Consider the following 17,628-nt stretch of genomic DNA (forward strand, 5'->3'; position numbering starts at 1 on the left):
GCTCCACGGTGTCCGGTTCCTTCCACGCCCTGGTGGTAATAAGGTCCACCAGGGGGTCGGCAGGGGACACCCAAGAGGTAGACGGCCCGCTTCAAATGCCTCCAAGAACACGGACTCGTCCGAGGAAGACTTGGGGCAGACCACCCCCTTATACGGAGCATTTCCATGATGTCTCCAAATGAGACATCCTCGGGGTGACCGTGGGGAGCCTTCCCTTCCTCCAAGTCCGTGTCTTCTGTGAGAGACTCGGGAGTCAATGTGCCTCCTTTGCACGTATGCTTGCGAGGACATCCTCTGGGGCTGTCAGAGGAGTCTCGCAGCAGCAATTTGCTCCATAGGAGCAACTTGGGGCACAAGCGGGCTGTCCCAGGGGCGGATGGTGGAAGCCTGGCCCAGTGCAGAGGGAGCGCTGGCGGAGCCGGAACAAGTGCCGGGGTCCGGAGACCCTCAACAGAGCCCTCTCCACTACATCAAAAGCCGAAGGAGCCGACCTCGACCAAAGGATCCGACAATCGGCTCCCCTCGATCCGAAGAGTGGACGAGCCGGGCGCCGCTCGGATCCGAAGGGACAGTACGCTCCGACACAGACGGCGCCGAAGGAGCACTGATCCCCCCGGATCCGAGGCTCGGATCCGACGCACTCGAGGGCAGGGTCGGATCCGAAGTACCAAGTACTATCGGCGCCGACCCACCCGCTCGCTGCTCGGCTCCAGCTGCTCCGAACCCGGATAGCGGGTCGGAGAAGGAGCAATAGGCTTAAAAAAAGGGTGTTGAGCTCCCCCCCAGAGGGGGGGGAGGCAAGAGCACTCCCATCTGCATCTGGGCCTGGATGAACCTTCTCATCATCCGGTCCAGATCAGCATCAGAAAGGCTATATGTAGATCTCGACGAGGCTACCGAGGTAGGCCTGGAGTGCCTCCTCGATAGCCTCGACGGAGATCGGGTCTCCTCCTCCTCAGGACCCGTGAAAAGCACACAGGGACCGGAGCCGAAGGAGGAGACCGAGCCGACATCGGAGCCGGGAGAAGCCGCTTGGCTGGCGGGCGAAACAGAGGTCTCGCCCGCCGCAGGTGCTTCTCCCTCCGTCCTTTTTCTAGCATCCCTCTCCACTCCACAAACGGCAGGTTGAGTCCCAGGAGCAGGAGGGGGTGCCACAGGGGGAATAACCGTAGCCACAGTAGTTCCCGAAGGAGCGGAGGCCGGAGCCGAGTCTGGCGGTAAAAGACCCGCCAAAACAAGCTTGGACCTCCGCTCCCTAAGTGCCCTGGGGTTGAACCCTGCACAAATGGAGCAACCAGATGTGAGGTGTTCAACCCCGAGACACTTAACACACCGAGTGTGGCCATCAGCCGGTGAGAGCTTATGGCCACACTCGGAGCATTTTGAAAAAATAGATTTGGGCTGATCAGCCATTCAAATCTATAAAGCTACTAAAAGTAACTTAAACAAATACAGACACACAGGCCCAACACACACACTCTACGCAACAGCGAGGGAAAAAAAAAAAAAATTACTTAATTTAACTCTAAATAAAACTATCAAAGAGGGAAACCTAAACTTTCACACAGAAATACACAAAAAACTTTAAATTTTCTGATTTAACAGTTAAGAAATAACCACTTAGCTGAGAGCTATGAATACAAATCCAGTCACCAGCGCGGCAAACGAGATCTGAGGTCATGAGGGTAGAGCAGGGCATTATGGGTGAGGGGAGGAGCTGAGAGCTTGGATCCATAGCTGGAAAACCATGCCGGTTCGGATCCGATATCGGATCCATAACCCACAGGTTGCAGACAAATGAATATCCTACTTCAGATATAAGGTTAACTTTCCGCCTAGAGGAGCTGCTATTTGTTCCCTGGTAGGCGGAGTTAGGATTAAGTCACTGTGGTTGTGCTGATGTAGTGGCAGTGGCTGTGTCTGTGCCTCTGTTGTTACCTTGCCACTGTCGTCCTCTGTAGGCACCTCCTCTGGGTTGGTTTCTGCCTCTGGAACGTCTATTCCTGCCCCTTTGAAATTTTGTGGAGTCAGGAAAGGACCAATTTTTGGCAGGCCAGTTCCTGCTAAACCTTGGGGGTTGAACCTGCAAGAAATCTTTAACAGTTTGAACAGATTTTGCCTTTTCTTCCATTTTCTTCATAACCTGCTGGGCAGGTGTACCAAACAAACTTGTCTTGTCCATAGGAGCATCTAGCAACTTGGCTTTAACATGATCCGGTAAAGCTTGTTCCTTTAGCCATGCATGCCTTCTTATCACTGTGCCTGTCATGGCTGATCTAAATGAAGCCTCCAGTGCATCAGCCACATTTTAAGGAATGGTTGCTAACCTGTTGTATGTTATTTACCATCTCTAATACATATTTCTTATCAAGAGATTCATCAGTGGTTAGTTTTTTAGTTAACTGATCAAGCATAAACTCTTGGTATTGTATCATGTGAAACTGACAGTTTAAAGCTCTAGCTGAGAGAGTAGCTGAAGTGTAGACCTTTTACCCCATCTGTCTAATGACCTTGCTTCCCTTTCAGAAGGAATAGGGTTTTAGCTGTGGTCGCGGCTACTGCCTTGGGACCCTGGGATATAGTTTCTGGGTCTGCAAGTGGGGCCTTGTAAAGGTGGTGATGAGTATCTGGCACCCTGTAAAATCTGTCTGGTTTGGCAGGGGCTGGGGGTAAAGAATCTGGAGCGGAGCAAACATCATTAAAAGCATCATCCACCACTGATAGAACAGGAGGTATAGCTAAGGGCCTGTGCTGTGGGAGGTGCAGAAAGGTTCTAAGTCTTTTTCTGGAGTCTGAAAAATCCTGTTGCTGCCATTGGAACTGTTCTCGCATGGCATGCAAGGTTTCCCCAAAGGAGAATTCTTCTGGTGGGGAAGCAGCAGGAATGGATTCTTCAGCATCAGAATCTTCAAAATTGGAGAAGGGAGCCTCTGGCTGGTCAGTTATGTCTGATTCATCAGCAGAATCATCAGAAGACACTGGCTCAGGGGGCTCTGGCCTAGGTCTCTTCTCTGGGGGCTGAGAGGCCCTGTCTGGGTGAGATTGAGATCCTCTAATTAAAGAAATTAAATCTTCTGCCAAAGAAAGCATTTGAGAACTAGAAGAGGGCCTGGATGTGGGGGGTTTAACAGGCACTGATTTAGTAGTCTTGGCTGCTTTAGCCCTGGCGAAGGCCTTAATGGACATGGCTGCTGGAGGCCTAGCAGCACCACGTGCTGGGGTAGAGACATCCAAGGGATGGTGTCTGATAAGTCAACCACCGTAGTGGGTAAAAATTCTGAGGTCGATTCAAGAGTTGTAGCAGGGGCCTCAGTAGTAAGAATAGGTTCAGCTGTGCTTAGATCAGTTTTCTCGGTTTCGCCGAAACCAAGACACTGGCTGTTTGCTTTACCGTGGTTTCGGCCGAAACCGCGGACGGCGAGTGTCGGTCTTTATCTTTGCGTTTTCGCAGAGTGGGTAGTCGGCGGATCGGACGGCATAATGGACGCAAAATCAGTAGCGAAAAACTGTTCTGCAAACTCCGACCGACGCCTAAGCGTTAAGTCGGTTGAAAGAGGCACAGGCCGAACAGCCTGCTACGTCGTCGGCTGGGCCTAAACACCGCAGACAGTAAGAGTGGAAATCTTTATGAGGTATTTGTTTCCCACAGGTTAAACAATTGTTAACTTTTTCTGACATCGGCTGAGGCAAGAAAGAGTCCCCAACGGGGTACTTAGCTTTAGAAGTCTTCGAAGTAGTATTCGGTAGAAGTAATCTCTGGATCCGACCGACAGGCACTTGCGAACAGCTTCTGCTTGGCCACGGCAAGAAAGACTGAGGAAAATGGCGTCGGCTGATGCTTTTATACCGAAGACCAACAGAGATGACGCCGGGTGGAGTGCGACATCAGCGGCCGGACCCGGACTTTGGAATCCGGCCGACTGCAGGGCTGCCTGACGACAGGACAATCCACTTGTTATGACTGCAGATGCATCCATGAAGGACATCATAACTTCTATATGTTAAGTTGTCTATCTCGCCTTCATTCTTGCTGGATGGGACCGCGTCCCTAGCACCTTGTCCCGGGTGGCCTAACGGAACAGACTCCTGAGAACAGTGGAACCAAAGTTAGCTCTATGCCTAGAAGCTAAATCCAACTTATAATGAGAAATGAAAGTGTGAGGAGTAGCCCAAGTAGCCGCTGCACAAATGGTGTCAATAGGCAGTCTGTCTTGGAAAGCTAAAGAAGTAGCCAAAGCTCTGGTGGAATGAGCCTTAGGTTTATCAGGCAGCTTTTGATGTCTAATCTCATATACAAGGGAAATCAATGATGTTAGCCATCTGGATAATGATACCTTTGAAACTGAAAGTCCCTTTCTGCTCTCCGCATAGGAGACAAACAGCTGATCAGATTTTCTGAACTGTTTAGTTCTATCCAAGTAGTACCTCAATTGACGGTGAACATCCAGGCAGTGTAATTTTTGTTCAGACCTATTGGAGTATTCTGGAAAAAAGACTGGTAGGTCAATGGATTGATTCAGATTTGATGTCGATACCACTTTGGGCAAAAAGGACGGGTTAGTCCGTAAGGATACTCTGTCCTTATGAAACAAAAGATAAGGAGGACGACAGCTGAGTGCTTGAAGCTCTGAAACTCTTCTAGCTGATGTAATAGCTACCAGAAAAAGAGTTTTCCATGATAGTAATTTTAAAGAACAGGAAGCTGCAGGTTCGAAAGGGGGAAGAATCAAGGAAGCAAGAACTAAATTTAGGTCCCAAGGAGAAGGAGGATTTCTTATAGGAGGTCTGAGAAGAAAAACTCCTTTCAAAAAGGCTTTGCAAAGTTTGTGGGACATTAGGGCAGATTCAGAAATACCCACATGATAGTTAGAAATAGCTGCCAATTGAACTTTAAGTGTAGAAGGAGATGAACCTGCATGGAAGAGTTCAGCTAGAAAATCAAGGACTAGTTGGATGGAAGCGGTGAAAGGATCTATGTCCTTTCCTTCAGCCCAATATGAGAAGCGTTTCCACTTACTCAAATAAATCTTTCGAGTGGAAGATTTATGGGAAGCTATCAATATATCTCTAACAGAGAGATAATTGAGGAAGCCTGGCTAAGGTTGGAACTGGAGGAACCAAGCAGTGAGGTTCAGAGGGGAGGGAGCGATGAAACTGACCCGACTGATGGATCAAAAGATCTGGAACTAGGTCCAGATTCCACGGTCGCTCCAAGAGAAAACGATGTAGAAAGGGGAACCACACTTGTCGAGGCCAGTAAGGAGCAATGAGGATCAATGAGGCTTTCTGAGCGATAGCTTTCTGTATTACTTGAGAGATCAGTGGGAAAGGAGGAAATGCATACAGAAGTCCCCGGGGCCAAACTTGGACTAGAGCGTCTCTGCTGGGTTGGCCTGGTAAAGGGAATAGAGTGAAATATTCTCTGCACTTGCTGTTTTGGGGAGTAGCAAAAAGATCGCAGCAAGGCTGACCCCACTTGAGAAAAATTTCTCTCACTACAGAATCTTTCAGAGACCACTCGTGAGGCATGAGTATAGCTCTGCTCAACTTGTCCGCAATATGATTGGACTTCCCGGGCATGTGCGTTGCTATCAGAAACCGCTGAGAAGAAATCGCCCATTGCCACAGTCTGAGTGCTTCTCGACACAGGGGGTATGATCTGGTTCCGCCTGGTTTGTTGATGTACCACACTACAGACATATTGTCTGTCTGGATTGCAATTGTTCCCAAGGGAAGAGAGTCTTGAAGGGCTTGCAACGCTAAAAGCACTGCTCTCATCTCCAGAACATTTATGTGCAAGTGGCATTCGTTTGGTTGCCATGTGCCCTGGACTGTCCTGCCCTGATAATGCCCCCCCCCCACCCGATCAGGGAGGCATCCGTTGTCAGAGTAGCAACCGGAGGAGGTGGAACAAAGGGTCTTCCGACAGGAGCTGGGGAAGACATCCACCACATGAGATGCTTTTGCACGCTTGCGTGATCACAATGGTGTGAGACATTGGAAGTTCCTGGTATGACCATTGAGTAAAAAGCATCCACTGAAGGATCCGCATGTGGTATCTGGCTAATGGAAGCAGAGGTATGGCCGCTGCCATAATTCCCAACACCTTTAGAACTAACCTGGCTTTGATTCTGTTGTTGTTGAGAAGGAGTGATACCAATTTGTGAATGTCTGTTATTCTCTGATGTGTTAGTCTTGCAGACATGTTTATTGTATCTAGATTTGCGCCTATGTAGGTAATAGTACGACAAGGCGACAAAACAGACTTTTCGCAGTTTATTGAAATACCAAGCCTTTGACAAACGCGAAAAGTGTAATCACTGGCCATCAGAAGGAGATGCTTGGTGGGAGCTGTGAGGAGCCAGTCGTCCAAATATGGAAACACCTGGAATCCTTGTCGTCTCAGGTGAGAAGCTACCACTGCCATGCATTTGGTAAACACCCGGGGGGCAGTGGTGAGACCAAAGGGCAGGGCCCTGAACTGAAAATGACTGGTTCCCAGCCTGAAGCGGAGGAATCTTCTGGAGCGTCTGTTCATCTTTATGTGATAGTACGCATCCCGAAGGTCTATAGAGCACATCCAGTTTCCTTTGCCCAAAAGGGGAAGAATGGATTGCAGCGTGACCATCCGAAATCTTGTTTTCTTGACTGATTTGTTCAAGACACTGAGATCCAAAATTGGTCTCCAGTCCCCTGTTTTCTTTGGAACTAAAGAACCTTGAGTAGATTCCGGATCCTTGTTGGTCTGCTGGAACTGGCTGAATTGCTCTTTTTGCAAGCAGTTTTGAAATTTCCAAAACTGCTAGATCCCTTTGAGCGGGTGGAACATCTGGAAGGGATTTTTGACTGATTTGGAAAGCGAAGAAAGGGGATAGAATAGCCTTCGAAATGATGGACTGTACCCATTTGTCTTGAGTCAGGGATAGCCAGGCTTCTGGGTACAGTGACAATCTTCCCCCGACTGCCTCCGAAGATGGGCAGTCGGGCAACACCTCAGGGATGCTGAAAGGGCTTGTCAGGAAAGACTTCCCGATTGCCCTGGTTCTGCGGACCCCCCCCCTGCCCCTAGGGCGACGTCTACCATTGTTATTCCCGCCTGCCTCTGGCGGGAAAACGACTCTGTCGCCAGGCGAAGTCCCTTGAGATTGTTTACGGAACCACATCTTTCCACCTTTCTGGCCTTTGGGGTAAGGCCTGGAAGGAGTAGAAAAACGGACTCCGACGGCAGAAAGGGTCTTGCCATCAGTCTCGCACCTAGTCAAGGTTTCTTTCACTTGAGGACCAAAGAGGGATGATCCATCAAACGGGGAGTTCGTGAAAGACGTCTTGAAGGGGTCCGCAAAATTGCATAGCCGCATCCAGGCATGCCTACGTAAGGCCACACCTGTCCCTGCGGCTCTGCTCGCTCCATCAGCCGCGGAAGAAAGAAGGCGCATGGAGGAGTTGGTTATGGAGTTAAGGGTAGCCAGCTGTGAGTTCATCTTATCTTGGAAACCCGCAGCTGTAGGGTCCTTTAACATTTCACTCGCTTCCTTGATCAAGTCCCTTTGAAGACGAGTAAAATGGCACAGGTAGTTCAGCGAACGCATGGTAAATGTCGCTGACGATAACATCCGCTTCCCGTACCTATCCATGGACCTAGATTCCTTGTTAGGTGGATGGACAGGTACTGAAGGATCAGCTAACTCCTCCTTAGTGGCAGCAGCTACCACCATAGCATCCACAGAAACTCCTTTTGTTAAAAACTGTTTGTCTGCTGGAGCTGTTATGAACTTGGAGGGTCTCCTGGGAGTGGGGTCCACTGAATCAGGAGCCGTCCATGCCTTCTTAGCAACCACCTGCATGAGGGGTCGAAGGGGACACCCAGGAGGTGGAAGGACGAGAGCCAAACGCCTCAAGGTACACCGATTCGTCCTCCGAAGGGTGGAGGGCTGGCCAATTTCCCCTCTGTTTCAGGATCTCCAGAATGTCTGCAAATGAGACATCTTCAGAAGGGGAACGGAGGGAACCCTCAGAATCATCCAAATCTGTGTCTGACGTGATGGACTCAGGTGAGTCAATGTGTTTCCTCTTACACTTCCTCTTCCGAGGGGGCTCTTCTGCCAAATCAGGAGAGGCCCCGGAAGAGGATGAAATCCCACAGGGGTTCCTGAGGAGCTGGCTCTCTGCGGTCCGGGATGAGGGAGTGAGTCGACTTAGCCTGAGGCACCATAGAGGGAGGGGCGGACGGAGCCGACTGTGGAGTAGAGCCAGGCTCTAACACACTCCGCATGACCTCGAATGCACCCCTGTCAGGCAGAGCCAGAGGTCCCCGCTCCGAGAAGCTAAGAACCCCCCTCGGCACCGATAGTGATGGCTCCGAGGCCGATGTCGGAGCCGAACTCACCAGCGCCAAGCACCGAGAGGAGAGGGGGTCGGACAAGGGTCCGATGCCACTCACCCCCTCGGAGCCGACGAGGGAAGTCCGGCGCCGAGATTCTTCCAAGGAAGAAAACGGAGCTGACGACGGAGCCGAAGACAATTGTATCGGCTCCGACGCTATCACAGTCTCGGTTCTGACACGACCCGGCTCCGAGCTCAAGAGAGTCGAAGGAGGAATATGTTGATGGACCGGGGCAGGCATCGACTGATGAGTCGGGCTCTGAAGCATCTGGGCCAGTGCCTCGGACTTAAGTAGTCGACTCACTACCCTCTGAAGGTCATGATCCGACAGCCTCGATGACCTAGAGGAGTGAGATCTTTGGCTCCGTTCAGACAGCAGGGGAGATCCTGGAGCCGAATGAACGGAGCCAAGAGATGGTGACCTGGACCTCTTCCTAGTTGTCGGCTCCGAAGGTCTGGTCGGAGCCGACACGGGAACTTCTACTACCTCGGCTCCGGCCGGAGCCGAGGGGACCACAGAAACTGTGGACTGAGACTTATCGGCTCCAGCCGGAGCCGATGAAGGCAGAGGCTGAGAAACCTTAGGTCTCGGCTCAGTTGCCGGAGCCGAAGACCTAGATGCCTTAGAGGGCTTCCCTGTTGAAACAGACAGGGAATCCTCTGGCTTGAGTAAGCCTCTGAGAATTAATTTATTCTTTCTTTCCTGCAGGACCCTGGGGCTGAAGCCATGGCACACAGCACAGGAGTCCTACAGGTGCAAAGGCCCCAGACAGTAGACACAAGAAGTGTGAGCGTTTGTCAGACATTTTCTGACAGCACACATCACACTTCTTGAATCCGGAGACCTTTGCTTCTTTAGACATTTTTTTGTCTTTGAACAGGTGTACACAAAACACACACACACACACACACACACTAGTTACACCCTGTCAAGTTAAATTATAATAAAAAACCAGTAACTAGGATTTTAAAATAAAATAAAACACACACACTCCACTAGGGAAGGAAAGGCCTGTAGGCCCAAGGGAAGAACCTAAGGTTCTTGAGGGAAAAAAACGTAAATTTTTTAGAAGGGGATAAAATTTACTCTAAACTAAAGGAATTAAGTAAATATATTAAAAATAAAGGGGGTTTGAAAGACTAATCTTCACAAGAAAAGTTACTCACCAGGAACCGGTAGAAAAACCAACCTCGAAGCTGTAGCGGCAAACGAGATCTGAGGTAACTCTCGCCTAGCATTGTGGGATATAAGGGGAGCCTCGAGCCGGTGGAACCAACTCTCGAGCTTTTAGAGTGGCCGAGTCGGAGCCGAGGTCGGCTCCGAACCCATCCAGCAAGAATGAAGGCGAGATAGACAACTTAACATCTACTGTTTCTTAAAACTTACTGGCCCACATTTTTTTTAATTCAATCCATAAGACATAGGTCAATGGCAGGTACCCCCTCAGATATCAAAACAATACTGCACAGATTTAGGAAGAGGCAGGGCAACAGACGAACTTTACTACCAGCTTTCATGCAAAATGTCCTAAAAACTATAAACAGTAGAGATTTCTTTTAACCCTTTTACACCTTATGGTTGCTGTCCATCAGGCCACCTCTCCCCCTGCACAACTAGTCCATTTGTTCCCCTTCAAAGCAGGACTGTCATATAGACAGCTGTTGGGGGTGGCTGGTTATTTTTTCCTCTCCCTAGCCATAACTGCACACACTTGGCTAGGTGCTGTGGTGCAACTGGCATCAGTTAAGGATGTCCTCTCTCACTTCAAGGGCATTCCACCTCCATGCAGCCTGCTCCTCCACTCAAAAGCAGAAGTGGTAGTCTTCACAGTCTCTACTATGGAGATCACACCACACAGTATACCCCCACAGTGTGTAAATCCCTCCCACTCTCTGAGAGGGTCAAGTTCATTCCTGTCACACTCTGCTTGGCTCCAGCAATCTAAATGAACCTCAGTAACCTGGGTCACAGTAAGGGTTCCATCCTTCTGCACCATGGAGTCTGGCTAATTGTAGAAGGATATCTTGCATCAAGATACAACAGTTTAATGCTCTCCTCTTTAAATAACAGTTTTAAAACAGTTTTACTTAATTCCAGCAGTACAGCAATTATGCTAAGAAATGGAAAACAAACCTTGCAGCAGAGAAAATTATGGAAGACCAATATATTAAAAAAACTAACTTACACCTCAGGTGGCGCGGGAAGAAATCTGTAGTTTCATGCGAAGTAACTGATGGAGTCAGGTCATCAGCAGAGGACTGCGTTTCATCATCACCAGACAGAAGATCTTTTGCTATCTCTTCCTGATGGCAAAGATTTAAAAAATAAGGTTTAGATGCCAAGATCAAACTTCTGCTGCCCCAACATATAATTAGTTGCAAGGAGAACCAGCAATGGTTCCATAATCTTAATCTACACCCTCATTTTCTAGTCTATTACACAAGTCACCTCCTACAGTCCAAAAAACACAGATACTTTTGTTCCAACCGAAAATACTTGACCACTTAAACACTTATAAACACAAGCTGAAATAGGAGTCAAATTATGTTACAGTTAAATGTAATCTTACCACATCATAGAATCTGAAATTACAAGAAAAGCAAAAGAAATGGACAAAAAAACTTCTAATACGCTGGACCATATTATCACAAGGAGAAGAGAAAGTAAGAAAGAACACAAATGCAGTCTACCCATTTTTCTCTCTAGCAAGTAGCAGTCAGGCCAAGGTGCCCAACAAGCCCACAGTCTCATCTCATACACAAGATTTACCTTTTGTTTGCCTCGCATACACACGTGCATTTATCTCAAAGGTGTAACAGCAGACATTTGAATAATCTTCCACAACTGGGTCATTTGTCTGTCTTAGCTTCTCATTGGTTAGCACTGTCCAATGCCTCACACTCATGTCCTCAGGAGAAAAGCTCCCTTCAAAAAGGCCTAAGAAATGTTTAAAGAGGAAATGGAAGTCTGATTTTTAGCTACATTAAGTATTTTATCAGTGCTGAGGAACACAACCTGCCAGCAATTACAGCATTAGCCACATGGAGGGAGGGGGATTAATGTACAGCTACAAGAAGCATTAAGTGCTTTCGCTAAGCAGAATACTAACACAGATAGTACATGTGGAAGGGGACATACAATAATGCTCCCTGAACACATGTACAAAAAAATTGTCCAAAACAGACTGGAACAGCACCATACACAGTAAAATCCGGAAACATAGCACTAAAGAACATGAAACAAAGCAAACCAAAACTATAAACAAGAGTTATGTAATTACCAGAATACTAGATTTGTGCAGTCTTGTTTTGTTCACTGCAACAACTGTTAATGAATCTGAACTCAGCACATTTTTACAAGTTTAGATCCAGGGCTCTGACACCTCCCCTACCCAAAATTTCCTACGGTCCTCAGATTACATCAGATCCTGTTTGCCTGCTTAAAGTTGTACAATTTCTACAAGGAAACAAACCCCGGCTTAACAGAGCACCCTAACAAAAATGTGAAAGGAAAAAACAGCAAAAAGGCTGTCCAAAAGACAAGGCTCTGGTAAGATCTAACCAAGGCCCCTGGCAAGATCTAATGCGACTCTCCAGAATAATTTAGAATGGGGGTATGGAGAGATGGATGCTTAACTGGATGAAACAAGACAAAACAGATCAAGAAGTTATGTACTCACCATAACGTTCGATGTATGTAGTCCATCTCGCCTCACATTCTCACCTGTGGGTTCGGAGCCGAATATCGGCTCTGACTCGGCTGATTTTACTACCTCAAAGTCTCTCACTGGCTGGGCTAAGAGGGTATCCCATGGTGCACTGCTCCATATCCCCAGATCTAGTTTGCTGCGAAACAACATATGTACTTCATACACACCTCACACCCATATAAACAATAACTAATCAAGGGACTCTGCGGGTGACAACCTAACCTCCAAATCCTCCAGACAAGGGGAAGGTGGGAGGGTAAGTAAGAATGTGAGGCGAGATGGACTAAATACATCGAATGTTATGGTGAGTACAAAACTTCTTGATGTTATGTAGTCCTATCTCGCCTACATTCTTACCCGTGGGACAGCGTCCCTAGCACCTACATCCTGGGTGGCTCATAGGAAAATACTCCTGAGAACTGTATAGCCAAAGGAAGATCTGCCCTTGGAGACCACGTCCAATTTGTAATGAGAAACAAAGGTGTGAGGAGAAGCCCAAGTAGCTGCAGCACATATATCATCCATTGACAATCTAGCTTGATAGGCTGTGGATGTAGAATAAGCACACGTAGAATGTGCCTTGACTGGAAATGGCAAATTTTTACCTCCTGAAAGATGAAAGAGATACAACTGGCTATCCATCTAGACAGCGTGACCTTGGATACCAGAGAACCCAATCGGTTTTCCGAAAAGGACAGAGAGTTGGTCAGATTTCCGGATATCTTTTGTCTGGTGCGGACAGAAGCGTAACTGTCTATGTACATTCAATTGGTGAAATCTAAATTCTGCCTTGTTAGAAAAGTGGGGGAAGAACACCGGCAGATCAATGGACTGATTCATGTTAAGACACGGAAGCCACTTTAGGAAGGAACGAGGGGTTATGGTCTAAGAGAGACCCTATCTTTATGGAAGATCAAATATGGGGGTTTGATGGAGAGGGCTTGAATTTCCGAGACCCGCCTTGCTGAAGTGACTGCTGTTAAGAATGCTGTTTTCCATGTTAAGAATTTTAATTCATAGGTAGCTGCAGGCTGAAATAGTGGTAGAGTAAGGGCTTGAAGAATAAAATTGAGATCCCAGGGCATGACAGGTTCGGACACTGGGGGAAGAAACAACAGGGTACCTTTAAGGAATGCTTGGACACTGGGGGAAGAAGCAACAGGGTACCTTTAAGGAATGCTTTGCATAGTCTGTGCGCCATAAGACTAGGTTCATTCGCTACGTGGAAATTAGATATCGCCACCAGCTGAACTTTGATGGTGGCTGATGCGGACCCCTGATAGAACAGCAGAGACAAGAACTCCAGAACTAAATCTATTGGAGCTGTGTAAGGATCAATGCCTCTAGTATGAGCCCAGATAGAGAACCTTTTCCATTTGCTAGAGTAAATCTTTCTAGTGGATGGCTTATGAGGGGACGATAATATATGGACCACTTCTGGTGAAAAATTATGACGTCTGACTAGCGATGGAAGTGGAGTAGCCAAGGCTGTCAACCGGAGTGTCCTCAGACAGATGTGGAGCTGTCCCGACATGTGTGTCAGTAAATCTGGTAGAGGGTCCAGAATCCAAGGAGTGTCCACAATGTATGGCTGAAGAAAGGGGAACCATACTTCACGTGGCCAGTGTGGGGCAATCAGAATCATTCTGCTTCCCAAGGATTGCGCTTTCTGAATCACCCTTGAGAGAAGGGGAAATGGAGGGAAAGCATAAAGCAGACCGGAGGGACAATCGTGAATCAGAGCGTCCTTGGGTGATTCCCCCTGTGTGTGTGTGTGGGGGGGGTCAGCGTGAAGTAGTTGCTGCGTTTCGCATTGAGAGGGCTGGCAAAAAGGTCGCAGCAAGGCTGACCCCATCTGCTGAAGATTCGCTCTGCAACCAGGCGATTCAGGGACCACTCGTAAGGCATTTGGACTTCCCCGGAATGTGCGTTGCCACCAGAAACCGTTGCTCAATGCCACACTCGCATAGTCTCTCTGCATAGGGGGTAAAGACCGGGTTCCAACTTGCTTGTTGAGATACCACACTACTGACATGTTGTCTGAGTGTATCGCAATAGTCCCTAGAAGAAGAACTTCCTGAAATGCTTGCAACGCAAGAAGCACTGCTCTCATCTCCAGGACGTTTATATGCAAATGTTATCTTGTGTTCCTGCCACGTGCCTTGGACTGTCCTGCCGAGATAATGCCCCCCCACCCCCCATCTGGGAGGCGTCCATGGTCACCGTGGCAACAGGGACGGGAGGAACGAAGGGCTTTCCCCCATTCAAACTGTTGGTGCACAGCCACCAACGGAGGTCCTGCTTGCACCTGTCTGAGTAATATGGGATGAGATAGTGGGAGTCTTTGGAGAGACCATTGGACAAAGAGGAGCCATTGAAGAAGTCTCATGTGTAATCTCGCTAGAGGGACCAACATGATAGTTGCCGCCAGTCTTGCCTTTGCTTGTCTCAGGGGCATCAGCATGTGTATTTGTTGTTGCAATACTGTGATCCTTTATTATGGTAAGAATGCTCGCATTCGAATGGTGTCCAACTCTGCTCCTATAAAGGTGACACGCTGTGAGGGCAATAAGGCATATTTTTCACAGTTTACTGTTATGCCCAATTGGTGACAGACTGATGGTAGCGTCCCTGGTCTGAACTAGTTGATGCCTGGTGGGGGTGGTAAGGAGCCAGTCGTCTAGGTACGGAAACACCTGGAATCCCTGACGTCTCAAGTGAGCCGTCACCACTGTCATACATTTGGTGAACACCATGGGGGCTGTGGTGAGACCAAAGGGCAGTGCTCGAAACTGGAAGTGACTGGCTCCCAGCCGGAAGCGTAGGTGACTCCTGGATGCTCTGTCCATTTTGACATGGTAGTAAGCATCCTTGAGATCGATGGAGCACATCCATACTTCCTCTCCCAACAATGGGAGAATGATTGTAGTGTGCATTTTGACATGGTAGTAAGCATCCTTGAGATCGATGGAGCACATCCATACTTCCTCTCCCAACAATGGGAGAATCGATTGTAGTGTGACCTTATGGAACTTGGACTTATGTACGTAATTGAGTTGACTGAGATCTAGTATGGGTCTCTGGTCCCTGTACTTTTCGGCACCAAAAAGAATCTTGAGCAAGTCCCTAATCCGATTTGGTCTGAGGAGACTCGTTGAATGGCTCCTTTTTCTAGCAGCTGAGAGACCTCTGAGGCTGCTTGATCCCTTTGACTGAGTGGAACGTCTGGGATTTTTCTTATTGATGGGGGTATTGAAGAGAATGGGATAAGTTAACCTCCGGAAATTATCCTTAATACCCATCGGTCCTAGGTAATGCTCTCCCAGGCTTCCGGATATAAGGAAATTCGACCCTCGACTGGCTCCGGATAAGCGCAGCCGGGCACACCCTCAGGAATGAGAGTATGGAGAGCCACGGAATGAGTCGCGGTCTCCGGAATTGCGGGGGCCCCTCTGCCTCTGGGGCGACGTCTCCCTGAGTAACCCCCCCCCCCCTGCCTCTGGAGGGGGTTCACCTTGTGCGGCAGGAAAAAACCTCTGATTTCTTGACCCCCCCCCCCCCGCTGGGCCTGGGGGATAAGGCGTAGAAGGAAGGGAAAAACGGTCCCCTACAGCACACACAGGGTCTTTCCCTCTTGCTTGCACCTGGTGAGGGTGTCTTTCACTTTGGTCCCAAACAAGGAGCAACCGTCAAATGGGGCGTCAGTGAAGGAAGACTTGAAGACCTCCGCGAAGTGACACAGGCGCAGCCAGGCTTTCCTTCTAAGGGCGACCCCTGAGCTTGTTGCCCTACTCGCTCCTTCGGCTGCATACGAAATGAGCCGCATGGACGAGTTAGTGATGGAGTTGAGGGTAGAAACCTGTGCGTTAACAGTCTGAGCCACTGCCTCAGGTATGTTACCTGCAAGAGTATCTCCCAACTCTCTGAGGAGATATCTCTCGAGCCGAGTAGAGTGAGACAAATAATTCAGCGACCGTAAAGTGAAGGTTGCTGAAGATATGGTACACTTCCCGTACTGGTCCATGGTCCTAGACTCCTCGTTAGGAGGATGAACCGATGAGGAAGACTCTGCAACTTCCTTCTGGGTGGCTGCCGCCACCACAATGGCATCTACAGGGAATCCTTTTGACAGAAACTCTCTTCCCTGGGGTGCGGACAGGAATTTGTTGGGACGCCTGAGCATGTGCTCCACAGAATCAGGGTTTTCCCATACTCTTCGACAAATGAGGTCAAGAAGTTCGTCGAAGAGTGGAGACACCCAGGAGGCGGAGGGTTGAGCGCCAAAAGCCTTAAGGAATACTGACTCCTCCTCGGAAGGAGTTTTGGAAGGCCAGTCTCCTCTTTGTTTCAGTATCTCCAGGATATCGGAGAAAGAAACATCATCAGAGGAAGACTTGGGGGACCCTTCAGATTCCTCGAGGTCAGTATCTGAGGTGAGACTCATCCTGGGAGTCTGTGCGTTTCCTCTTGCACAATTTCTTTCTAGGAGGCTCCTCAGGCACGGACTCTGGGAGAAAGTTGGGGACTGCTCGTGGGGGTATCCTTAGGGCCTGGCACTCTACTGTCCATGGATGGATGAGCGTCAGAAGCTCTCGCTGTGGTGGTGGGGGACAGAATGACCGACCCGGGTGATGTAGCTGACGATCTGGCCAGCGCGCTCCGCATGGCCTCGAATGCAGGTCCCCCTGAGTCCGAGGACCGACCGGCCTCCGGGGCCACGACCGGGACCGAGGTACCCCGAGCCGATGCACCGAGTGGGAGACTCGGAACAGACAGATGTCCCGAAGTATCCCCCTCGGGCCCGACCGGAGACACCAGAGTCTCGAACCCTGTGGACGGAACCGACATGGTCGGAGCCGAGGTCGGCACTGATAGACCCAGAGGGGATATCAGAGCCGGCACAGAAACATCACTTGGAGCGGAGCATACCGGCTCCGACTACAAGGATGTGCTCGGAGGAGGAATCATCGAAACGGTCAAAGGAACTGGCTCCGGAGCCGAGTGGGTTGGAGCCGAGAACAATTTGGCCAACACCAGCGACTGCAGGAGCCTCTGCACTACCCTATCAACATCCAAATCAGAAAGCCTGGAGGATTTGGAGGAGAGCGATGGAGATTGGGATCTCTTGTCTGGTGAACCATGCCTCACATTGGGCGACCGGCTCCGAATGGGTTCAAGAATAATAGGAGCCGATGCCGATTCAGTTAACACTGATACCTCCTGCGGCCCCGAGGACAGTGGAGCCGAGGAGGTGGAGTCCAAAACAGTAATCTTCTCTGGAGGCTCCGAAGTGGCAGATGGAGCCAGACCTTTTCTTAGACTTGGAAGCTTTATATTTTGACTGAGTACTAGATGCAGAGTCTATAGCTTCCTCAAAAGACTGTTTCAGAAGTCCCTTTAATATTAATTTATTTTTTCCTCTCCTGGAGCACCCTAGGACTGAACGCGTGGCAAAACCTACATGACTCCTGTAAATGGATGGCTCCAAGGCAGTCGACACACACAGTGTGTCCATCCATGATGGACATTTTATATC

At 49.1% G+C, this 17,628-nt stretch overlaps 1 protein-coding gene across 3 annotated transcripts in view; it reads right to left on the reverse strand.

The window, feature by feature from the left end:
• MIER3 (MIER family member 3) overlaps positions 1 to 17,628 on the reverse strand; it is an 874,587-nt gene that overhangs the window by 586,816 nt on the left and 270,143 nt on the right. For all 3 annotated transcript variants that reach the window (XM_044063799.1, XM_044063797.1, XM_044063798.1), the window contains one exon: positions 10,569 to 10,686. In XM_044063799.1, coding sequence (XP_043919734.1) covers positions 10,569 to 10,686 — 118 coding nt within the window. The remainder of the gene's footprint in view (positions 1 to 10,568; positions 10,687 to 17,628) is intronic.

Source organism: Protopterus annectens, chromosome 2.part2, assembly GCF_019279795.1.
Source record: "Protopterus annectens isolate FY-2018-M chromosome 2.part2, PAN1.0, whole genome shotgun sequence".
Classification (NCBI taxonomy): domain Eukaryota; kingdom Metazoa; phylum Chordata; order Ceratodontiformes; family Protopteridae; genus Protopterus; species Protopterus annectens.